The sequence below is a fragment of the Coccinella septempunctata genome, chromosome 8, assembly GCF_907165205.1.
Source record: "Coccinella septempunctata chromosome 8, icCocSept1.1, whole genome shotgun sequence".
NCBI lineage: Eukaryota > Metazoa > Arthropoda > Insecta > Coleoptera > Coccinellidae > Coccinella > Coccinella septempunctata.
The window spans coordinates 31733300-31758805 of NC_058196.1; the positions used below are offsets into that span (position 1 = coordinate 31733300).

At 39.6% G+C, this 25506-nt stretch overlaps 3 protein-coding genes across 5 annotated transcripts; 1 reads left to right on the forward strand and 2 right to left on the reverse strand.

Moving 5' to 3' along the window:
• Positions 1-7442: 7442 nt before the first annotated feature.
• Positions 7443-22323, reverse strand: LOC123318965. Of its 2 annotated transcripts, XM_044905749.1 has the most exons (12): positions 22185-22323; positions 22004-22127; positions 18815-18961; positions 18488-18666; positions 18002-18208; positions 17618-17839; positions 17353-17559; positions 17100-17296; positions 16870-17044; positions 16558-16817; positions 8780-9020; positions 7443-7693 (listed from the first exon to the last, which is right to left on the reverse strand). In XM_044905749.1, the coding sequence occupies exons 1-12, from the start codon at positions 22194-22196 to the stop codon at positions 7478-7480; spliced, it is 2187 nt and encodes a 728-aa protein (XP_044761684.1). In that variant the 5' UTR covers positions 22197-22323; the 3' UTR covers positions 7443-7477. The 2 variants fall into 2 exon arrangements, with proteins under 2 accessions (XP_044761684.1, XP_044761685.1); XM_044905750.1 differs by lacking the exons at positions 18002-18208; positions 18488-18666; positions 22004-22127; positions 22185-22323 and adding an exon at positions 20319-20561.
• Positions 20580-21599, forward strand: LOC123318966 (very-long-chain 3-oxoacyl-CoA reductase-B-like). The gene has a single exon (XM_044905751.1). The coding sequence runs from the start codon at positions 20590-20592 to the stop codon at positions 21532-21534; it is 945 nt and encodes a 314-aa protein (XP_044761686.1). The 5' UTR covers positions 20580-20589; the 3' UTR covers positions 21535-21599.
• A 336-nt stretch (positions 22324-22659) lies between the features above and the next one.
• Positions 22660-24766, reverse strand: LOC123319314. 2 transcript variants are annotated; one of them, XM_044906211.1, is made up of 2 exons: positions 24434-24766; positions 22660-23724 (listed from the first exon to the last, which is right to left on the reverse strand). In XM_044906211.1, exons 1-2 carry the CDS (start codon positions 24459-24461, stop codon positions 23417-23419), a joined length of 336 nt encoding a protein of 111 aa, XP_044762146.1. In that variant the 5' UTR covers positions 24462-24766; the 3' UTR covers positions 22660-23416. The 2 variants fall into 2 exon arrangements, with proteins under 2 accessions (XP_044762146.1, XP_044762145.1); XM_044906210.1 differs by lacking the exon at positions 24434-24766 and adding an exon at positions 23805-24295.
• Between the last annotated feature and the right edge of the window lie 740 nt (positions 24767-25506).

The following is a 25506-nucleotide window of genomic DNA, read 5'->3' on the forward strand; positions in this document are numbered from 1 at the left end:
CTGGAAAATAACCGATCTGATGGAAACATTCTTATGATTTTTCCTGTCCGAGCTGCTTGAGGATTAATGAGAAAAAATCATAGACCTATAAAACACATGGACGCGCCCTTTCAGTGAGTTTCAATAGCCACGAGTGCGGCCAACATGAGATGGAGCTAGTATGGGCAAGATGGTATTAATTTGTATATTTGTATATTGGCGCCCGTTAGAGATAAAAACAAGTACCTATAATCGAATATAAAAAATTGAACGAATATTAGTATCATTTAGATTGCGTTTAATGATCCAATTAGAACTAAAGAGCACAATTTTCGCTTTCGGCAACTATTCCTCGGAAAATACAACAGATAAGTTCATGAAAAGTTTGTAAATAAATTGATTTGAATAAAAATAATTGAGCACATTTTTAGCCAACACAATATTCTGATTTCTTGTTCAATATCTGAAAAAATATTTCATTGATCAATATTGATCAAAAGGTTGAAAAATAGACATTACAATCAGCTTACTAATTTTCTCTTCTAATCTCAAGTGCTTCTTGAGTATTATTTTAGCTAGATGAGAAAAGAATTGACATACATTTATTGATTTGAAATGAATAATTCAACTATGATATAATAAATCGATTAATACATCGAAATTACTATACCTGTGAAATTTCATTTTATCTGTCTTTTCAACTCATTTCGTAATTAATTGCACACTACGAGGACACCATTATTACTTTCATAATAAAAAAGGATGCGACATTCAAAGTTGATCTAAAATTGATGAGAAAATTCTGAAAATTTCGATAAATACAAAGTTCAAACGAATGTTTTGCCCATACTAGCTCTATCTTATTTCGGCCGCACCCCCTCTCTCTCTACGCCGTGTCCATGTGTTTAATATGTCTATGGAAAAAATAACTGGAATGGACATATTGTGGTCATACCTGCAATTCAGCATCGCTTTCTTGTATTAAACGTGCCTAATTAGCCTGTTGATGAAGAAATTAAATCATTTGTTCACCATTGCTCTAATTTTTTCCATCCTCTATGCTCTGATCCATTAATTTTTGGAGAAAACCTTCTAACAATCCGTTCTTCTTAAAGTGAATTATTTTTCCTTTTACGCCCTCTTGAAAGTATGAAAAATTGTTAGGCCATAACACCCCCCCCCCCCCCACACACACACACACACACACCACACACACACACACACACACACACGCACGCCACACACACACACACACACACACACACACACACACATACACACACACCCACACACACTCACACACCACACACACACACCCACACACACTCACACACCACACACACACACCCCACACTCGACACCCGACACTCGACTCTCGACACTGGACACCCGACACTCGACACTCGACACTCGACACTCGACACTCGACACTAGACACTCGACACTCGACACTCGACACTCGACACTGGACACTCGACACTCGACACCCGACACTCGACACTTGACACTCGACACTCGACACTCGACACCCGACACTCGACACTCGACACTCGACACCCGACACTCGACACTCGGCACTCGACACTCGACACTCGACACCCGACACTCGACACCCGACACTCGACACTCGACACTCGACACCCGACACTCGACACTCGACACCCGACACTCGACACTCGACACCCGACACTCGACACTCGACACTCGACACTTGACACTCGACACCCGACACTCGACGCTCGACACTCGACACTTGACACTCGACACTCGACACTCGACACTCGACACTCGACACTCGACACTCGACACTCGACACTCGACACTCGACACTCGACACTCGACACCCGACACCCGACACTCGACACTCGACACTCGACACCCGACACTCGACACTCGACACTCGACACCCGACACTCGACACTCGACACTCGACACTCGACACTCGACACCCGACACTCGACACTCGACACTTGACACTCGAAAAGCACACCCTGCACCCCACACACACACACACACACACACACCCGCAAATCCCTCTCACACACACATACACACACACACGCATGCACGCGCACGCACACGCACGCACACGCACGCGCGCACACACACACACACACACACACACACACCCCACCTTGGGTGTCGAGTGTCGAATGTCGAGTGTGGGGTGTGTGTGTGTGTGCGCGTGCGTGTGCGTGCGTGTGCGTGCGCGTGCATGCGTGTGTGTGTATGTGTGTGTGAGGGATTTGCGGGTGTGTGTGTGTGTGTGTGTGTGGGGGGTGCAGGGTGTGCTTTTCGAGTGTCAAGTGTCGTGTGTCGTATGTCGAGTGTCGAGTGTCGAGTGTCGGGTGTCGAGTGTCAAGTGTCGAGTGTCGAGTGTCGGGTGTCGAGTGTCGAGTGTCGAGTGTCGGGTGTCGAGTGTCGAGTGTCGGGTGTCGAGTGTCGGGTGTCGAGTGTCGAGTGTCGAGTGTCGAGTGTTGAGTGTCAAGTGTCGAGTGTCGAGTGTCAAGTGTCGAGTGTCGAGTGTCGAGTGTCGGGTGTCGAGTGTCGAGTGTCGAGTGTCGGGTGTCGAGTGTCGAGTGTCGTGTGTCGAGTGTCGAGTGTCGAGTGTCGTGTGTCGAGTGTCAAGTGTCGAGTGTCGACTGTCGAGTGTCGGGTGTCGAGTGTCGAGTGTCGAGTGTCGGGTGTCGAGTGTCGGGTGTCGAGTGTCGAGTGTCGAGTGTCGAGTGTCGGGTGTCGAGTGTCGGGTGTCGTGTGTCGAGTGTCAAGTGTCGAGTGTCGGGTGTCGAGTGTCGGGTGTCGAGTGTCGAGTGTCGGGTGTCGAGTGTCAAGTGTCGAGTGTCGAGTGTCGAATGTCGAGTGTGGGGTGTGTGTGTGTGTGCGCGTGCGTGTGCGTGCGTGTGCGTGCGCGTGCATGCGTGTGTGTGTATGTGTGTGTGAGGGATTTGCGGGTGTGTGTGTGTGTGTGTGTGTGGGGGGTGCAGGGTGTGCTTTTCGAGTGTCAAGTGTCGTGTGTCGTATGTCGAGTGTCGAGTGTCGAGTGTCGGGTGTCGAGTGTCAAGTGTCGAGTGTCGAGTGTCGGGTGTCGAGTGTCGAGTGTCGAGTGTCGGGTGTCGAGTGTCGAGTGTCGGGTGTCGAGTGTCGGGTGTCGAGTGTCGAGTGTCGAGTGTCGAGTGTTGAGTGTCAAGTGTCGAGTGTCGAGTGTCAAGTGTCGAGTGTCGAGTGTCGAGTGTCGGGTGTCGAGTGTCGAGTGTCGAGTGTCGGGTGTCGAGTGTCGAGTGTCGTGTGTCGAGTGTCGAGTGTCGAGTGTCGTGTGTCGAGTGTCAAGTGTCGAGTGTCGACTGTCGAGTGTCGGGTGTCGAGTGTCGAGTGTCGAGTGTCGGGTGTCGAGTGTCGGGTGTCGAGTGTCGAGTGTCGAGTGTCGAGTGTCGGGTGTCGAGTGTCGGGTGTCGTGTGTCGAGTGTCAAGTGTCGAGTGTCGGGTGTCGAGTGTCGGGTGTCGAGTGTCGAGTGTCGGGTGTCGAGTGTCAAGTGTCGAGTGTCGAGTGTCGGGTGTCGAGTGTCGAGTGTCGGGTGTCGAGTGTCGGGTGTCGAGTGTCGAGTGTCGGGTGTCGAGTGTCAAGTGTCGAGTGTCGAGTGTCGAGTGTCGGGTGTCGAGTGTCGGGTGTCGAGTGTCGAGTGTCCAGTGTCGAGTGTCCAGTGTCGAGTGTCCAGTGTCGAGTGTCGAGTGTCGGGTGTCGAGTGTCGGGTGTCGTGTGTCGAGTGTCGAGTGTGGGGTGTGTGTGTGTGGTGTGTGTGTGTGTGTGTGTGTGTGTGTGTGTGTGTGTGTGAGGGATTTGCGGGTGTGTGTGCGTGTGTGTGTGCGTGCGTGTGTGCGTGTGTGTGAGTGGTGCAGGGTGTGCGTTTCGAGTGTCGAGTGTCGGGTGTCGTGTGTCGGGTGTCGTGTGTCGAGTGTCGAGTGTCGTGAGTCGAGTGTCGAGTGTCAAGTGTCGAGTGTCGAGTGTCGAGTGTCGAGTGTCGGGTGTCGAGTGTCGGGTGTCGTGTGTCGAGTGTCGAGTGTGGGGTGTGTGTGTGTGTGGTGTGTGTGTGTGTGTGTGTGTGTGTGTGTGTGTGTGTGTGTGTGTGTGTGTGTGTGTGTGTGAGGGATTTGCGGGTGTGTGTGCGTGTGTGTGAGTGGTGCAGGGTGTGCGTTTCGAGTGTCGAGTGTCGGGTGTCTGGTGTCGAGTGTGGGGGGGTGTGTGTGTGAGGGATTTGCGGGTGTGTGCGTGTGTGTGTGGGGTGTGTGGGGTGGGTGTGTTTGCGCGTGCGTGTGCGTGCGTGTGTGTGTGTGTGTGTGTGTGTGAGGGATTTGCGGGTGTGTGTGCGTGTGTGTGAGTGGTGCAGGGTGTGCGTTTCGAGTGTCGTGTGTCGAGTGTCCAGTGTCGTGTGTCGAGTGTCCAGTGTCGTGTGTCGAGTGTCCAGTGTCGTGTGTCGAGTGTCGGTTGTCGAGTGTCGTGTGTCGTGTGTCGAGTGTGTGGCCTATGTGTGTGTGGGTGGGGTGTGTGTGTGTGTGTGTGTGTGTGTGTGTGTGTGTGGGTGTGTGTGTGTGTGTGTGTGTGGCGTGCGTGTGTGGTGTGCGCCTGTGTAGGGTGTGTGGGGTGTGTGGGGTGTGTGTGTGTGTGGGTTGTGTGTGGGGTGTGTGTGTGTGGTGTGTGTGTGTGTGTGTGTGTGTGTGTGTGTGTGTGTGTGTGTGTGGGGGGGGGTGTTATGGCCTAACAATTTTTCATACCTTCAAGAGGGCGTAAAAGGAAAAATAATTCACTTTAAGAAGAACGGATATTCTGAATTTCAAAACGATACGAAAAACAAAGCATTTTGGTCGAGAATTTTTCATGATGTTATTATAGTCTTGCGTTTTTTTCGATCGAAATCGAAAATCCAAGATTCAGATATTGAAGTGTCGTACATGTTTTCTGCATAATTCGAGATCTCTGATTCCAAATCTGAGCTCAGTTTTGACGATAAAAATTTATTTCAGCCGTTATGGCCTACCAATTTTCCCGACATTTCAAAGAGCGTAAGTTATGATGAAAAAAAATTTTTCGATGTTAGGTATTATAACTTACCCGATATTCAGAAGAGGGTAAAAAAATATCTGATTGAATTATGAATCTTCCCAGAATGTATACATATGTTAATTCAATCTAAATTTTGAAATTCCAGGTGAAATTACATAGGAGTAAGAGTTTTAGTCCAGACCGTCACCGAACCGGTATGCTGTGAAATTATTCAGCAGATCGGCACCGATGGCGGTATGGTCATCACTCATTCATCTGTTCCATGGTATTGAGATAATTAACTGGAAGAAGAACCAAATGCAGTTTCTGATAGATTAGAGCCTAATTAATCTATATTCTGGATTTCAAAATGATACGACGAAATAAGTATTTTGGCCGAATTTTTCATGATTTTCGATCGACATCGAAAATCCCCTGATTCCATCACAGTTTTGAAGAAAAAAATTATGCTGGCTTGTTGTATCGGATAGAAGATCATTTGAATTACAATTCTTACTAGTTTTTCCAAAAACTCTAAAGACATATTTTCATCGCTTGATCCTTGATTTAACTGAGGTTGGATTGAAGATCATAATAATTTATTGTTTCTAGTCATGTTGGAATATTTTCAAAAATGTCTGAAGAAAATTGTGCTTTTAATCCTTGATCCAGATTGCGTCGGATTGAAGATCAATTGTCAGATATGTCTCTAGTCATGGCGCAATATTTTCAAGAATGTTTAAAGAAAATATTCATTTTTCATCTTTGCGTCTTGCGTTTTTTTCGATCGGAATCAAAAATCCAACTTTTAGATATTGAAGTGCCATACATGTTTTCTAGATAATTCGAGGTCCCTGATTCCAAATCTGACCTGAATATATCCACAATCAGAAAGATTGTGAATGAAGAGGATGACAAAGAATTTCCTTCTATAGGGAGACCCAAAAAAAGTGGTGGCATTTGAGTATTTTATGTTTGCGTGAATTAATGCGAAAACTTCACAACAGGATTTTCAATGAATGTAATCGTGGAATAAGTTCTCGAAAATTGATTTTTCTATTTTTCATTTGAGTTGTCATATATATTGTAAATGTCTTAAGGTATCTACCAATAAATACTTAATTATTATTATTATCATATCAATGTATTGAGATGAACAGCCACAAATATGCGCCAGTTGTCCTGTTAATTTGTTAATTCATGTGAAATTTTTGTTCAAAGGTGAAGTTCATCTTGACTTGAAACTTCCTTTAATTCCTTTTACTTATATTGATGCAAGATGATTTTTGTTGAAGAATTTAACATTCTTGTAATTATCTGTTAATTCCTTCGGCAGATACCCATTCCCAACCACTGCATCATATGCATTTCATCTTCGGGTTGATATTTTTGAAATCTACAACTGATGTAACGTATTCCAACTTTAGCCAAAGAAGATAACGAACATTAAGTCTCCTCAAGCTAGTGCATATTATACTGATCTCTTGTATTTTCCATGTAAATAACTGGATTTGATATGCCTTCAATCAGTTTGTATAAACTTCAATTATGTTCGTCACATATTTTCCGAAGAGATTCGACATTGTGATAAAATACGTAGCAACAGAAACTTTTACTCAGAACGGGCAACATAGCGTTGATTTAAAACCCAAAAATGTTTTGACAAGCGCAATAACCCCACATTTTCGTACTATACAGAGTGAAATGTGTCAAATTTCCATGGCCAACCGACTGCTAAAATAAAAGTGAATGGAGTATAGAAAAGTATTTGAAAAGAAAAAATATTCAAATTCACACCCTATTAGTCAGCATTCGAAATAGATACAGTTATGTTTCCAATTTAAACGATTGAATTAAGAACTTAAATTCAAATCTCCATAGCCACACGAGATGTCAAGCATTCTTGAATGGACTAAACATAGTTCCGCAGAGTCAGATATCTGAGATTAGAATTTGAATTCGCGTTGGCACAAAATTCAAACCGGAATGAAACTCCACGATTCTCAATGAATTCAGAACTTTTACAACCGCTCTGATAAATGCGGAAAAAATTCATCACTTCCTGATAAGAACCATTCAGGGATTATGCTTCATTTATGGGCATGGTCAGGTTTGACAACTAGGTTATAAGTTTGGGGAAGTTTCCTGCCTGCAAATATAGAAACCAATCGGGTAAAAATAATTCGAATGAGAATCTAGACAATGTTAGATCGAGAAGTTCTTTTCCTGTTCGTGTGGGAAGTAGCCATCTACCCCTAGTTTCAAGGACCTTTTGAATCTTGCAGCTTCTAACTCAACAATGGCTTCAGGACCCATAGAAGGACTTTCTGTCTACTACTCAAATTCAATGACGTCATTTTGTCACATAAATAAACTGCTTTGATTATTGTACCTACCTTGTACCTACTTAACTGAAAAAATAAATATATTTAAGATAATTATATTTGTTTGTGTATAACAAAATCATATAGGTGTGTATTTATCAGTCGCATATAAAACATCCAGGGCCTTGATGAATGATCGGTAATCAACTTCGTCTCTCATACCCCTCTCGAAACCGAAGCATTTGCAGATAACCTCAAATTCATTCGTTGAAACTAAGTCCGCCATCCCTCGCATATGTAGGGCTTTCAAGAACTGTTCTCTTGTCACTGTGCCGCAATTCGACTTGTCGTAATCCTAGAAAACAAACGAAATTCACCTCAAACTTTCCAGAATTCATAAACAAGGTCACTATCACCAGCTACAACGCGATTTTATTTTGAAAATTCGATTAAAAAACTGTCGTTTCTCGAGAAAAATCGTAATATTTTATTGTATTCCGGTTTAAATGGCCCTTTTGAATTTCTAAACTCGTTTGCACATAAAGCGTTGATTCTACTTCGTGATGAAAAAAGAAGTTGAATTGGCAACGAGTCAGGGAAGTGTGAATATTAACCGGGATTTTTAACATTCAAATTTGCTGAGAATTTTGGATGATGTTCGAGATTCGGAGAGTTTTTAAGATTGAATATTGCTTAGGTATATATGATTTGACCCATATACAGGGTGTCCCACGGTAGGAGGCCTAGTTTGCGAAGAACGGATCATAGGATTGCTCTGAAAATATCGATATTTAATGATAATAATGAATATAAACCATATCCACTTGATGTTCTGATAACTGCTCGTATTTCTTGCTGGAAAATACGATTTTAGCGTTCAAAGGTCGTGTTGTGTGGCCTTGAAAAAATCCTGGAATCTAGAATCATTATAATCCCGGGTATGTATCTCGTTGATTTTATGTTCGCACAATGTTTGCCCCGCAACTTTTAATAAGACATGGTCGAGTGCGTCATTTCGAAAATATTTACTTAATCTACAGAGACAACTAGGAGACTCGTTAGTTGCCGGAACGACGGCAAACTTGTTAACCGCCATCTTTGATTTTTCCTCCGTTGATTGCTTTGTTCGATGTCTGTCGTCTGTCTGCCTTTTATCTAAACAAAGTAAATTTTTCTATGAACATAGATCGAAGGGTGAATTTCGTCTGAAAGTATCGCGAAATGAGTGGGAAACAGAGTGTCTAGACCACTCTGACTCGTTCTCTCTTTGTTTAAACCCAATACAGGGCGCGACAGAGACAATTGACGATTTTCGGAAGGGCTCTTTGCGTTCCTTAGGGTCTGTAGTTTATACTCTGGGCCGGAACGTGTTGTTTACAACCGCAAATTTTGTACACTGTACAAAACGCGTGATATATGGAAAAATGGCGTATTTTTTCACCTGGAAGACGCAGAGGAGATTCATCTGCAGGTCTGGTTTCTTGGCCAGCTTCTGCAGGGCGACGGAGACGGCGCGACGTTCTTCAAAGTTGAGGAAGCTCTTCTCGCAGTCCTTCGTCGGCACGTGCTGTAAGGGCACTATGAGTGGCGCCCTCTCCAGGCAGGATTGCGTGAAGGATTCCTCGATGACGTCTGAGAATTTTCGATAGTCTATGCATTCTCGACGAAGGGGAGACGCGAACCTAGAAGATCATGTGTCAAATGGCATATATACCCAGCCCTTCGATTTATTGAAGAAAAATTCGAGATATTCCCATTAACACTTGAATTTTGGTGAATAAAAGGGTGTCAATTTCTTCCCGTGGCCACCTCGATCAACGTATCTTCCATCCATTGAGAATAAAGAATCCCTAAATTCGAAGAGGACCTTCCACTTGCAGAACAGTTGCCATAACACTTCACAAGGCAGGAGGAAAATCACCTTGTCCGTTATTTAATGCTTCGAAATGAAAAACTTCAATGAGGAATGGAAAAGTTGAGTAAAAACAACAGATTTCAAAAATAATAAGATTTTTATTATAAATATTAACATAAATATAAAAATTATTCACAATTTTACATTTATACATACTTTGTACATCGTAATAATTTGGAAATATTTTACAAAAATTTAAACAGGTACTGCAGAAGGTCATAAGTATAATTTACAAATAAATCATTTCAAGATGAATCAAGTATTCCAGAGAATAAATATGTACATATATATAAAAAAGATTACTTCATCAAAAAATATCTTATATAGTTATATTTAGTTAAGTTGAATCACAGCCATACAGACATTTTGCCAATAAAATAACGGATTATAGAATTTATGTTCTCGACTCCAATTTCATCATATATTCTTATGATAATTTCTGAATTTATGATTTTTTTCTAGTTGAAATTACAGCCGTTCAATTTTATGTAAAAATTATATGAATAGGGGGAAATTATCACAGATAGACTAGAAATATTGAAATATTACGCGTTATTCGCTCACAGCCAGATTTTGTAGATGTAGAAATATAATAAAATAGCAAGAATAAAAAAAATATCACAGATACGCATGATGAAGAGTTCACAGCCGAAATGTATTCAAAATTACCGAATGAAATGATAAGAAAATAATAAAATATTACGCGTTATTCGCTCACAGCCAGATTTTGTAGATGTAGAAATATAATAAAATTGCAAAAAAAAAAAAATATCACAGATACGCATGATGAAGAGTTCACAGCCAAAAAGTATTTGAAATTACCGAATGAAATAATGAGAAAAAAATGAAATATTAGGCGTTATCCGCTCACAGCCAGATTTTGTCGAAATATATCAAAATAACAACAATAAAAAAAATATCACAGATACACATGAGGAAGAGTTCACAGCCAAAAATTACTAAAAATAAAACCGAAATAATTAAACTAAATGAAATATTACGCGTTGTCCTTTCACAGCCAGATTTTGTAGAAAACGATACATAACTATACAACTAATATCTTTTGCTCTCTCAAGATTTTGAAACGTAAAAAAAGTAAACCTATCCTATATTCAGCGAAACTAATGTTAAATTGTAAATAAGTAAATTGAGGGAAAAATGAAAACACGAAATGAGATATATACATTATCACGGATACGAAATGAACTAATTTACAAATATATACAATGATTACGCGATCGAACTTTCGATGAGAAATCATTTTCAGTCTTTTGCTCTCCATAATTCGGTATTATGTACATATATACAATATGGAAGACTACGATATATTAAAAAGAAGTGAACACATACGTGGTATCATAGAGCTCCTCGATAAAACTGTTCGAAATAATCGAATGAAGTTTTTCGCTGACACTCGAAATGAAAAAATAAAAAAACGTAAAAAATATTCGGCGGAGAAATATTACCTATGTACAATTATCACAGAAAATAATAAATAACGGAGAAAATAGATGTGACTGAATAAAATATTAAACGAGATAACGAATGAATTTAATAATATTGCACTGAATTTATCACAGAATTTCATGAGGTAGAGGCTGTAAAACTAAAATATATTGAATATTAAATGAAAAACAAAAAACGAACGTAACGGATTTGAATTACTAAAATATTAAAAGAGATAACGAATAAATTTAAAAATATTGCACTGAATTCATGGCAGAAACGATGGAAGACGTTGGACTGCTATCACAGATAAGACAAAATTTAAAAAAATATGAAACAAAATTAAAATAAAAGAAATAACGAATAAATTGAAAAATATTGCACTTGAGCTATCACAGAACGACGAGGTCTTTGGCTTTCAACTAAAAAAAAACGGGGACGGAAAATGATTATCACAGATACGCGAATTTAAATTGAATAAATATATGCTATAAAACTAAAATACGTAGAATATCAAACGAAAAAAATAACAAACGGGACGGATTTGAACTAATAAAATATCAAAAGAGATAACGAATGAATTTAAAAATATTGCACTTAATTTATGTCAGAAACGATGGAAGACGTTGGACTACTATCACAGATAAGACAAAGAAAAAAAATATGGCACAAAAAAAAGAGGTAACGAATAAATTAAAAAATATTGCACTTGAGTGATCACAGAAATGGACGGGGACGGAAAACGATTATCACAGATACGCAAAATTAAAAAAAAATATATATGCTATAAAACGAAGTGGAGAACGGTATAAAATATCACAGATCAGAAAAATTCAACAAAATCAATAAAATATACACTAAAACTAAAATAAATGGACTATTGAATGAAAAAGCTAATAAATAAGATATAAATTAATAAAATATTAAAAAGAGCAACGAATCACAGATGAGAGTTTTTAGGTTTTTTGACTAGATTGGTAAGGCAGGGCCTTCAAAAAAATAAGGAACATACGGTAAAGGAACGAAATCTATCACAGAAACTTTGGAAAAATATCACAGCAACAGTTCTTTGGTGTTTTGACTAGATTAGTATTCAAATAAAAAATAAATGTTAAAGCTCAACTATCACAGAAAGGATGAATTTCTTTGGCTTAAAACTTTGGAAAAAGTCCAGACTAGATGAGAACGTAATCTATCACAGAAACTTTGGAAAAATATCACAGAAACTTTGGAAAAATATCACAGTATCAGCTCTTTGGTTTTTTGACTAGATGGGGAAGGCAGGGCCTTCAAAAAAATAAGGAACATACGGTAAAGGAACGAAAAATATCACAGAAATTTTGGAAAAATATCACAGAGACTTTGGAAAAATATCACAGAAACTTTGGAAAAATATCACAGAGACTTTGGAAAAATATCACAGAGACTTGGTAAAAATATCACAGTTGCAGTTCTTTGGTTTTTTGACTAGATGGGGAAGGCAGGGCCTTCAAAAAAATAAGGAACATACGGTAAAGGAACGAAAAATATCACAGAAACTTTGGAAAAATATCACAGAGACTTTGGAAAAATATCACAGAAACTTTGGAAAAATATCACAGAGACTTTGGAAAAATATCACAGTTGCAGTTCTTTGGTTTTTGACTAGATTAGTGTCCAAATAAAAAAACATTTGGCGAGGTAGATCTATCACAGAAAGGATGAATTTCTTTGGCTTCAATCTTTGGCGTAGGGACAAAAGTCCATCACAGATAAGGTAAGGTTCTTTGGTTTTTTGACTAGACGGGGTTGGTAGAAGGCTGACCTTCAATATCACAGACAATATCACAGATAATAAAGAATTATCAGGTCACGAAGTTAAATAAATGGAATACGAACTTTATAGAAACTTCGTGTTTGCAGTTCCGTGAAGTAGATCGTGGGCGAAGGTTTCTGCTAAGCTGCAAGAGTTTAGTCACACTCTCTCTTCCTGCGCTGACTGGATCCAACTGCAACAAGAACCGTCGACAGGAGTGCAAGGAGAAAGTCTTCATAACGCCATTGCTAGAAATCGAAAAAAAAATTAAAATCAATACGGATTCACACATGTATGCTCACTGAATTTCATACGCGTTTCGCTGAGTTGTACATCATCAGTTGAACTCGGGAAAAAACTCACCTATTTCGAGCTGCATCGGCTCCTACTTCACGGGGTGTCACCAACAACACTAAATTCACACACAACAGTAGTTGTAGCATGTTGAACGTGATTACCGACAAATGCCAAACGCGTGGTTCGTCGTAGTACGTAATACGCTAGCAACTTGGTCGCATCTAAACTAGCCGAAGGAGACAACTGTTCGTACTGGGGCTGTTTGAGGTTTTCGGGCTGCTTATATGGGCCCCCAGCCCCCCACAAATGGTTTTGCGAATCTTAATTGCGATTTGATCGATTCCTCCTAATTCTAGGAATCCCAGAAATCATCCCTATGCGTACCGGGCGCCGAGTACTTAGCCGAACAAAAGGGTGAATCTTCGTAATGACGGTTCTAGGTAAGGGTACCTGATTACATTGAGGAAGGCTTTTGATACCCGAAATTGGTACGGCTTATCTCGTCTTCGGGATGATGGGGGTTGTAAATCTTCGAGATGTGCAACAATTGTTGGTTATTAGTCGGCGTATTAGTCGATGCAAACTTCTTGGAAGAGTCTCGAATGGTCGTTTGAATAATTCACTTCTTCATGAGAAATAACCTCTTAATTTTCGAAATATTATACAGGGTGGTTCCTTGTCGACAAATAGTGTGAATTTTTTTCGAGCAACCCCCTAAAGATGTTATTTGAAAACCTAATTTTTTTCTTAAAAAATCAGAAAACTGACAGAAATGAAATCGAGCGGGCATTCTATGTGGGTAGAATGGAAATAAAAAATTTTTGGTGGTGTTTCCTCTGAATAGCGAGAGATGGAAAGAAACACCCCTAAAATTCGTTTCACGAAACTTTTTTTCTTATTCATATTATACCATTGAAAAATCTATTTTTGATACTTGATGCCCTTTGCCCAAATAAGGTCTCTTGTGATTTCTTGCCAAAAGTAACGCTTTTTAAGAAAATAATACGTAAGGTGAGCCGTATAGGTTAGAAGTATCTCCGAAATGAATTTTTTTAGTAGGAGGATATCCTGTTGGTATGTACAGGGTGGGCAAAATCGGTGATACCTGAACTACAACTTTTTAACCCAACGAGGTAGAAAAAAATGAATGTTCCATTCATGTCGTCTTTTTTTGAGAAACTAATAATGCCAACAACTGCATTAATCTATCTTCTTTTGTTTTTGAGTTATAGGCTAAAATTTAAATTTGGGCGATTTCAACTTTGGTCATTATCTCCGTTTCTGTTTGTGCTAGGATGTTGAATTGAAGACACAATACAGACACTTTTTTATAATAATCCAGTGGTGTAATATGATTTTTTCCTACAGGTTTATTTGCTGAGCTATAATATAAAGTTTTGTTTTTTTTTATGAAAACAACAGTTTAGAATGACTTAGAAAGAATAGCCAGTTTTTTACCGTTTCAGAAATATATTATACATCACCCTGAGTCGTTCTCAGTCATTTTAAACCACTGTTCTCATAAGAAAAAATACATCTTTATGTTTTATAGCTCAGCAAATATACCTGTTGGAAAAAATCATAGTACGCTACTGGATTGCCATAAAAAAAGTGTCTGTATAATGTTTTCATGGGTAATATCTTCTATTCGAAAAAGATTCATCAAATAAATGAAAAACTATATTCCGAAATTAATTTCATTCGATAAAACCGATTTTGAGATAGAACTTAAAATAATTTTTTATGGTTTTTCAACACCCTGTATCTTTCAAACCGAGCCGATTCGGAAAAAATGGCTAAGGAAAAAAGTGCTTCTTTTGACCTCAAGAATCTACTGTCAAAATATTTGTAAGTGTCAAAGACTCACCCTGCATATCTATGCAGGATGTTTTTTCGTTATATTATGACTAAGGTAAAAATATCAAAACGTTGTTTTTTTTCACGATATTCTGTACAACAATGACTCACAAATCAACAGCATTATCCAAAAACCATTTGAATTTCGTCAGATATTTGAGAGCAGAAAAGATGATAAAAATCTCATCATCATTACATTATGCGCGTTCAAAATGCTCACGAAGAAAACGACTTCAAGACTCTTTCAACGATGAGGATATTAATTATCATCTCCCGCTTACGTTATCTCAGAATTCCTGTCTCTTAAAGAGACAACAAAAATGCGGCTAAAATGATACTTAAAAATTGGTCAAGTCCAAAACGTTGCACTGAGCTAGGTTATAATTTGAAATGCATTACTAGAATACTACTACTCTTTTAGAATACGCATCATTCGCAGCCCTACGATGATTTTTCTTAGATAGGATACGTATTTATTGGAAAAATGAGAAAATAATTTTTCGAGCAGCTTCTGGTGAGTTCATCACATGGATGGGTGACCGCATAGGTTATTAGTTCAGACAGGAGATCAAGATCTCTGCCTTCTCCCCATTCTTCACGTTCAACACCTTCACGTAATCGAGAAAATATAGTTTTTTTGGGTCAAAATGAGCAAGGGGTTCGACCCAAAAATGGCATATTTGATCGTCTGTCTGAAAATCAGGGTATTCAATTACAATCCTGCGATTTGGAGTGCATAGGAGTTGTTTTGCAGTTTCTAGAAAACCAAACAGTTGATGACTCGATAGAGAATTGCACTCCAGACAGCCCTTCGAAGCGAACTTGAAAATGAAAAATGGAAGCAAAAAAAAAGATGGAATCAATGAAATAATCGTCAAGACCGAACGGCTGCATCGAGCTCCATGAAATTTTCAGATTTTCAACTAGAAGAGTTGCTCTTTCAGAATATGTATCACATTTAGATCTACGATGATTTTTGTGGGAGATACCCGTGTCAAAATTTGACCTTCGAAAAATTCCCAAAAAGATGGGATCAGTTAAAATGACTTCAAAGGTTATAGTTCGTTTTTAATTTCAACATTAAAGATGAAAAGTTAATACGTAATAAACTCTTGCTTGAGCCACTTATTTCAGAAATGCTTGTTCGCAGTCTTAGTAGGATATACGGGCGCTGTTCTATATTTGCGCTCTATTTGTGACAAGTCTATAACTAACCGAAATAATGTGGAATACACTTTTCCATTTCAATATGATTTCAAGTTATCAGATTTGAAACAGTGCTAGAAACAAACAACAAATATCTCCGTCATTATTCTAGAATTTAACTGAAAAATTTCATTTACAGGAGCTGCTATGCGAATTACAAAATCGACGACAAGCTGGTTGAATATTTAAAGGCGACGGAAAATAACAGCAATGAAACTGAAAATGAAGATATGAGGCAAATGACCTGAGTTCTATTAAACAGATTGAACTAATTCGATTCAAATTGAAAAAAATTAAACGAACGATGATATTTAAAAACCAGATAACAAGATTTCATATCATGTGCAGACTTGAACATATGTAATAACATTTCATGCGTTGAATGAAGGTGAATAGTCCGATTCAAGTTTTAATTTAAGTTATTAATTTTGTTCATTAATCATGTTTTTTTTATTGTTATTATTTTTTATGAAATTTTTTGATAGGATATGTATTTTTTGGAAAAAAACAGAAAATAATTGTTCGAGCAGCTTTTGGCGAGTTCATCACTTGGATGGTGGACCTCATAGATTATTAGTTCAGACAGGAGATCAAGATCTCTGCCTTCCCCCCATTTCCACGTGTAACACCCCCACGTAAACGTTTTTTCCAAGCAAGACTCTCAACCAAGCACCAAACCCCTCACAGAGTCTTCGATACTCACACGTCCATCAGCGTGTCCATCTCGTTCTCGCTCAGACCGAACCTGCAGTCCGACAGGCCCCTCTTGAAATCCTCCCTCTTCACCACCTGCTCGTTGCACCTGTCGAAATCCCTCAGGAACTCGATCACCCTGATCCTGTCCCTGACGACCTTGGCCTTTATCTTTGCCAGGATCTGGACGATGTCCTTCTCCGCCCTCGTGGGCGGCTTCTTCGGAGGCGGCGCGTTCACCGCCTTGGTCTTGGCGTACAACCCCTGGTACTGAAGGAAGAAATTGAGCATGGATCAACACTCGACCAAAGGCGTTACTTACCAGGGGCACTTCCTCCCTTTTGGGCTCCACCTCCTTCAAGAACCAGAAGTAGTTGAAGCCCATGTCGCTGTTGTACCTCTCCTCCAGGGCGTACAGCTCCTCGTCGGACAAGAGGATGCCGTTGGTGACCAAACACTGACGAGCGTTCGGTATGGTCACGTGGCCATTGTTAGTTCTGAAAATCAGGGTGAAAATTAGACGTATGGGAGGATCGAAGGGTTTGAGCTCACTTATCGTAATCCCTGAAAGAGGGTTTGAGGAGGAGACCCCTCTTGAGTACCCTCTTCTTGATCTTGTCCAATGCCTCCTCGCAGAGGTCCCTCCTGGGCGTGTTCACCTGGTGCCAGGCCTTCGTACCCTTTCGCTGAAGTAGCTGGACCTCCTGAGAGGGAGGATTGACCTCCAGCTCGGGCGTCTTCTCCAAATTCTGCGATACAAGTGTCAATATCAACATATGTTGGGCACGAATCCAAGGTGACTCACTTTGGTGGTGAACACTTGGTCCACGTCGTCCTCGAAGGTCTGCCAACAGACCCTCATCGGGTCCGTGGGGTCCCTATACTGGGTGATCAACGTTTCGATCTCTGGCAACGACAGGAACATCCTCTGGATACCGCTGATACCCAGGGAGTCAAGCCCGCGATGAAATTGAGAAGTCGTTATCTTGCCGCATCGGAGAGGGTCGAAATCCTGCGAAGACCAAGTGGTTCTGATACTTTTCGATGGTCGACACGTCCAGAAAACTCACCCTGAAGAACTCGTTCACCCTCAGTCGGTTCTTGAGGACGTGCTGTTGGATGCGACTCATAATGGTGATGAGATCCTCGTTCTGGTACTTCTCCTTCAGAGCAGGATGGAAGACGTTCTTCTTCCCGAACAGGGAGGAGGCTAAGATCTTACCTATCTCCGGCCTCGGTAATTTCGGCAACTCCGCGTCGATCACCCTACCAGGGAACTGCGCCACCATGTCCTGCAGGAGAAAAGGATGTTCATCACATTTGCTCTGGATCTAGCTACTAGAAACTCCCAATGCTTCCAGACAAAGGTGGAATTGGTGATGAAAGACTCTTCAGATGTGCTTTTTTAAGTCTCCCAGCCTAGGGTTCCCAAAGCAACCAAAGAAACTCCTCACCCCTCCAAGATCAAGGACCCCGTGCTGGTTGAGGTACTCTACGATCTTGTCCAGTTCGCCCAAGAAGGCGATGTAGTTCACGGTGTAGCTGTCCTTGAGGAACTTCTTGACTAGGAGGTTGAAGTCCACCGGAGATACCATGATCTTCAAGAAGTCCAGGATCCTGGCGAAATGGGCTATGGTAACGACGCCATGGTTTTTCGCTATCTGTAAACACCAACGTCTATTCACGGATCGCCAAGGGATGAAGTACAGGGTGTCCCAGCTGGAGAAAAAACTCATCCTTCTAACTAGCAGTCCCTGGTGCAATTTTTCAAGGTAATTTGAATCGATCCAAGACTTTTTGCTTGTTGGTGGAGACTAGTGGAGAGATTGATGAGTGTTTCACTCCACCAGGATCAATCTAGCGACTCTAGTTACAAGGATCTGGACACCCTATACGTTCCAAGGCTCGAAACAGCTATTGGACTCTAAGGGGCAACTTTCCAGTTCGTAATCTTGGAAATATGGGCGCATAACCAGTCTCCTCATGTTCACCACGGTGGCTATCTTGGTCAGGAGCAGGTTCAGCTTACGCTCCTCGCTCATGCTCAGTCTGTTCACTTGCATCGGGTCCTCCCATTCAAGGCCGGAGACCAGGGGTTGGTTCTTCATGAAATCAGGCACTGAAATGTTAGAGTTTTGATCTAGCGCCTGCTAGTGTATATCTTAGGCTATTGAAACTTGCGTTATGGAATGTTTATAGGGTGGCACTTTTGCGTATCTCAAAGGTTATCTTCGAAGATGAGTGACACGTAACGGTGGTAAACTTACCGCTGTTGTGGATGACCTCGCATAGCTGCGCGTAGAACACTCTACCATCCTGGACTCTGAAGTAGTCGGCCAGATCGCTGATCTCCTGCTCAGAAAGGCCAATTTTACCTCGGAGTTGTCCATAGAGAACCGAAATGAACTGAGATTCTCGAGAAAAAGAATGAGGTTAGGTTTAAGCGGCAACTGATGCATGAAAAGCAGTATATTCAAGTATTCGAATGTTTGAAATTGTGGGTTTTCGAACACGCTGAATCGATTGAGAACAATTTCGAAAGCCTATCTTCAGATTTTCATCTTGGAAATGGCATTTTACAAAAATTGCAATTTTCAATCTGCGATATCTCCTGTTATATTCGTCTGATCCAATTGGGATTTCCGGTTATATGATCAGCGTTGTCTAGGCTTCCACCCTAGCACAAAAACTTGATTTCGACAATCTCGATTTTTTGGGTCAAAAATGAGCAAGGGGTTAGACCCCCCTGAAATCCCCTATTTGCTACTCTGTCTGAAAAACAGGATGTTTTATTACTGTCCTCGGATATGGAGTACATAGAATTTGTTTCGAAGATTCTAGAAAACACAACAGTTGATGATTCAATAGAGAATTGCACTCCACAGAGCTCTTCGAAGTCAACTCGAAAATGAAAAGGGGAAAAAAATTATTTTCTACTAAACAGTGTCAGATATTGGGAAGTTTGGTATGAAAATATAGGTTTTCGAACACGCTGAATCCATTGCGAGCAATTTCGAAAGCCTATCTCTCTTCGTTTAGATTTTCATCTTGAAAATGGCATTTTTCAAAAATTGCAAATTTCACTTGAAAATTCGTCAAGACCGAACGGCTGCATCGAGCTCGATACAAGTTTCAGATTTTTAACTAGAAGAGTTGCTCTTTCAGAATATGTATCACATGTCCATCTACCGTTACTTTTATTGAGAGAAAAACTACTCGAAAACTGACCTTCTAAAATTTCCCAAAAAGTTAGGTTCATTTAAAACTTCCTCAAGATCGAACGGTTGTGCCGAAATGAATGAAACGCCGAGATTTATCACAAAAAAGGTTGCTCTTTTTGAGTATGTATGTATCAAGTTTAAATCTAACATGATTTTTCTGCTAGATAGACCAAGTGTTAGACCCCCTAAAACGATCTATTTTGCACCTCTTTGGAAGCCATTGAACTCTATGGGAACTCATAGAGTTCAATGTTGGAAGCTAACCCACGTAGCATATCTGCAGACCACAACAAAACGATAGTCTAACGACGAAGCTAAAACTACAACATCGAATGTTACAATAACGCAACGTTCCACCATATTCCCGTTGACCTCAAAGTTTTTTCTTTACAATCGACATAAATCCATATCGCGTAAAAACGTCTTTTTCACCCGATAACCTTATCGCATTGTCTCACAACAATCCAAAACTACCAAACTCGGCGATTCTCACCGTCCAACATACCCAATTCAATTCCCATTTTTTCTTATCTTTTCCCACATCTCTCACCTTTCCGAATTTTTTCTCGAGATCTCGCCAGATTACAATATCAAAGTTCTCACGCATTACCACCAATCGGAATTTGACGACTACATCGCCAAATCTTCCACATAGTATCATCGAGCCACGATAACGCGCGTACTGAAGTTCAACAGATAAGAGATTCAGAAATAAGCGTATCAGTCTATATTTAAACGGGCGTAACGTGGCTTCAGTCGTCCAGAGTCGCTTTAAGAACACGCGGTAAAACATAGTCTGCGTCTAGTCCCGGCAATCCAAGATGGAAGGGTTCCTGTGTAAAATAGGCCTTTTGTGCACCGCGCTCATCGGCTTCAAGATATTTCGCGCCCTGTTTGATCTTTTGTACGATTCGCTGATAGCCAAGGCGTTCAAACTGGAGAAGGTCGACTGGCGAGATCTAGGTCGATGGGCCGTTGTCACTGGAAGCACAGACGGTATAGGGAAAGCCTACTCCGAAGCCTTAGCCAAGAAGGGTTTCAACGTGGTCCTGATCAGTCGCACCCAGAGCAAACTAGACGCAGTAGCCCAAGAAATCACAGAGAAGTACAAGGTGGAAGTCAAGACCATCGCTGCGGATTTCACAAAGGACACCATCTATGGGGCCATAGAGAAACAACTGGATAGTCTAGAGATCGGAGTTTTGGTCAACAACGTAGGGATGAGCTACGATTACCCGGAGTACTTCCTGGAGATCACCAACCACAGCGTTTTCATCCAAAATTTAATCAATTGTAACGTACTATCCGTGATGAAGATGTGCAAGATGGTCATGCCAGGCATGGTGCAACGGAAGAAGGGAGTCGTGATCAACCTAGCCTCAACAGCGGCTCTAATACCCAACCCCATGTTATCGGTGTACTCGTCAACGAAAGCCGCGGTTGCCAAGTTCAGCTCGGACCTCGCCAGCGAATACCAGAAGGACGGTCTCATAGTACAGTGCGTGTGTCCAGGTTACGTGGCCACCAACATGAGCAAGATCAAGAAGTCCACCTGGATGGCGCCCACCCCTAAGACCTTCGTGGACAGCGCCTTGGCTACGGTGGGTCTGACCGACGTCACCACCGGGTATCTCCCGCACACCCTGATGAACTACGTGATCTGCACGATGGACTGCTGCTCCAAGAGGTTGTCCAGGTGGGTGATCACCAATTCGTTGAAGGACATCAAGAGGAGGGCTCTGAAGAAGGCCGCGAAGTCCAGTTGAGTCACTATGGTAGTTGTTTGAGTGTTCCCCTATTTATTTTTCGTTGAATAAACGTGTTTTATGTTTGAAATTGTTTTATTTCAATTATTTTTTTATATTGATAAGTAGAGGTATCTTTTTTTGATTCATATTGCCCAAATTGAAGGTTATGTGGCATATAAGAAAGATTGCCTACGCTTTTTAACCCCCATCAAAAATTTTCCACAGAAATGAATCGAATTATTGATTAAATCATTAAAATCTTTCTTGAGCGTATTCTTATAACCATTTCCTGTATATCTGAGGCTGGTTCTCGATCTATTTGGTTCTTCACAAATAATTTTTGTCGTGTATTTGTTTAAATTTGGGTTTGGTAAGCAAAATCACAATTTTCTCTGGCAAATTGTCCATGTTTTCTCTTCTCCATATTCTATGTCCCTTGGATGGAACAATAAAATCGAAAATATTCTGTCCCGCCGTCATATCTTACCAGAAATGAGCCTGTTCTTGTTCGGGTCCAACGGCAAGAAATAATCCCAAAGATTCAAGCCTATCCTGAAAATCGCCGCCCGAATTTTATTGCACGTCCTCCAAACATCGCTCAGCTTCGTTTGCTACAAACGGAAAAGTTCGCTTAGTTGTTTCGACAGTAAGATATATACGGACGTTACCTTGTAATGCATTTTTCCCGAATGTATACCGCTTCAAGCGTTAACGATAATTTTTAGAATTGAGATAAACCCGCTATTGAACTCTCATGAGTTGACGTTTTTATAAATTGACTCTTTTTTGAACATCCAAATTTGACCAATTTGAATCTTAGATCATAGAATAATAATAATTAATCACTATTCTATATTCTAATGGATATGGAATATTCGTATTTTTTATTCTATGGTTTAAAGTGCTTCAAATGAATCGTGAATCAAACCATTGAATCGTTTTTTTGAATAAATAAGTCTGTAATTTCAGAATTTACGACTTTTCTGAAGTTCTATCTAAACCGAAATCGAATCAACCCTTTTTGAAAATTTTGTGTCTGTTCGAGGTAATCTCCGATTTTCGCAGGACTACAAAAAGGTAAAATATTTGTAGAGTAGATTCAAAATGAGTACATAGATAGGAGTAGAGAAAATTATGCAAAAATACTGATTCATTATTTTATTTCTTTTCTAAAAAAATACATATTAACAGAGTATCGAAATTTCATAGCATAGCCATATAGGATGTACTCATATTGGGTCATATGTATAAAAAAGAGTCTTTGCATTTACTACAGCTTTGTCAGTTGTTTATCGAATGTGAGTTCACTTCAATAAACTGAATTTACTACTTATTTATGCATATGGCCCAATGTTTATAATCTGTTAGCTTTAAAACAATAATAGTACAATCGAAAATTCAGGTTTTCCATTTTCGTATCGTCTGAATAAAAACAGTTGCTATCTTCGTAAAATTTTTGTTTTCATAAAATACAACACATTTCAAGGCACTAAAAGTATTGCATAGACTCAGCAGAAATTTACAAAAATTCATTTCTTATCACTAAACTTAAATCAAATAATGATATACATGTTATCACATGTAATATCAAAAATAATTCTGGAAGATGTTTGAACACATAATTAATGTTAGTAAAAAATTATTAACAATAATAATCAACAACCCAAAAAGAGAGCTGCATTAAAAAATTAACAAAGTTATAGAATGAGCGATTAAAAGGGTGTTCCAAGTTCAAAAATAAATAACTATTGAAATGCGAAGTCGGTTAAAAAATTGGGACTTTCAACGAGTCAGCTAAAAATAGATTTGTACATATTTACAAATTTTCCAATTCAAGTCACAGCACATTCAAGACCTCGAGGGATCTTTATCACAAAATACTTTGAAAATTCTTCCTACGTTACACTTGAAGAGTGTTTCGACTGCTGTAAGTACCATCTCCGTTTTCGGTCGGTTGTCTCGATAGGATGGGCTGTTCGGAAGTGGCCAGTTTACCATTCTTTTCAACCGTTTGGAAATGTCTCCTACGGTAGAGCTCGAAAGCTGTCAAACTGCTCAGGCCGATGGTCAAAACCAGGAAAATTAGGATGATCAATACTATTCTAGATGTTTGAATCGAAGCAAATATATTAACAATTATTCCTGTTAATACTAGCACCAAAATTATAGATGTTATAACGATGAATGAGAAGACAGTTGGCTTCATGCCTGAAAAAAAAAACATAGGTGAATATTGTTTGAAAAAATGCAGTACAACAATGTGATTTTGATATTTTTGATGCACTTTCCAGAAACTTGAGTTAATATATACATCCAGACTCCAGCAATGCAACAATCACTTTGATGAAAAATGATAAAGAACATGAAATAACGAAAATTACTTATTGACTTAACAGCATGACTTAATTCAAACTATAAAAGTTAAGCGAGGTGTGGCCAGTATATAATACACCAATAATGTTCATTACGTTATGTTTAAATTCATTAGTGACATCATCATCCAACTCTCTGTGTAAACATTACGTATTTTGATCTTGAAATTCAGGTCATGTAGACAACATGGATAATTATTAAATATATCTCAATTTTCTTTTCGGAATTATAGAAATTTGAATCATTAGGTTTGAATTATATAGAAAAACGAGGCTGAAAATCCTCTCTAGATTCAAATTTATGGAAGAATGAATCTTGTGGTACACAATATACTTATTTATTTCGAGTCCAAATGTAAATACAATGCAAAATTCAAACAAAAGTTCCAATTGTGATAAATCTAAGCGAACAATGCTTATGCGCAGGTGTTAATTGACTTAAGTCATTGTAACTATAGCATCCAAGATACCAACAAAAATATCAGTAAGTATATGCAACAAAACAAACAATAACAATTTTAACGGCCGTTCTATTCTAGTCTCACCTGCATAAACTTTCATTTCGGACACCATTTTGCAACTACCTGTGGGATTAAGTCAAGATTTAAAAGACCAATGAATTATTGATAAGCCAGTGTAAATATCACATTCGATAACGTTATCCGAATCATTTATTTGCACTTTACAGTCGTCTATCAGAAACGTTGAGGATGAATAACCGAAAACATTACGAGGTGAGATATGGGTTCATTAATGAACGGTTGTCGTTTGGCAATGAATAACGAAATTCCAGGGAAAGTTTTGACTCACACACTACACCTTCACCTTCCATTTATTGGATCGAGTAATCTCACCTCGAAATACCACTGTTTTCTATCGAGACGACATCTATTGGGGTTTTCAACTAACGGTGTGTTGGTCGGTAGAATCATGGTTAGTTTATCTATTTGAAGACTCAATAACCCAGAAGATAGCACTGACATCGATGCAGCTCTACAGTGACTCTATCAATCAAAGATTTGATAGAGTCACTGTATGCAACTCTAATTTTGTAAGTAAATGGTTGACTACAGTCATATTTGCAAGAAAAAATTCTGTTGATATCAACAATTGAACCTTTAGCTTTCTGTTTCTCCCCTTAAACATATACCTAGCTGAAAATTAAAACTAACAAGAAAATGCACTGGAATTTTTTATTCTTGGTCATCAATTCAATATCCAGTATAATATCATATACTAATCTTTAAAAGTCAAGAGAATATGACTTGTTTTTATTATGGAATTTTCATATTTATGATTTACGACTCTAACTAACATTCTTAAATCCCAATGTAGAATAGAATTCCTCTTGGGGTAACTTATTCAGGTAGACTCGTCTTTCAAATAACATGGGTCGAAGGAAACTACAATGAATACCATGTACCTACCTGGTATCTTGGGTTATTCGACCATTTGACCAAAAAAGTCTTGGGAGCACAGTTTTTTTGCAGTTATCTACTTTCATTTTGCATAAAAAATAATTTAAAAAATTCGAGAACTATTATTGTTTTTCAGATATATTGACTGAAGCTCAAATTGAACTAAAAAAATTATAATAATGAACAGGATAATAATTCTG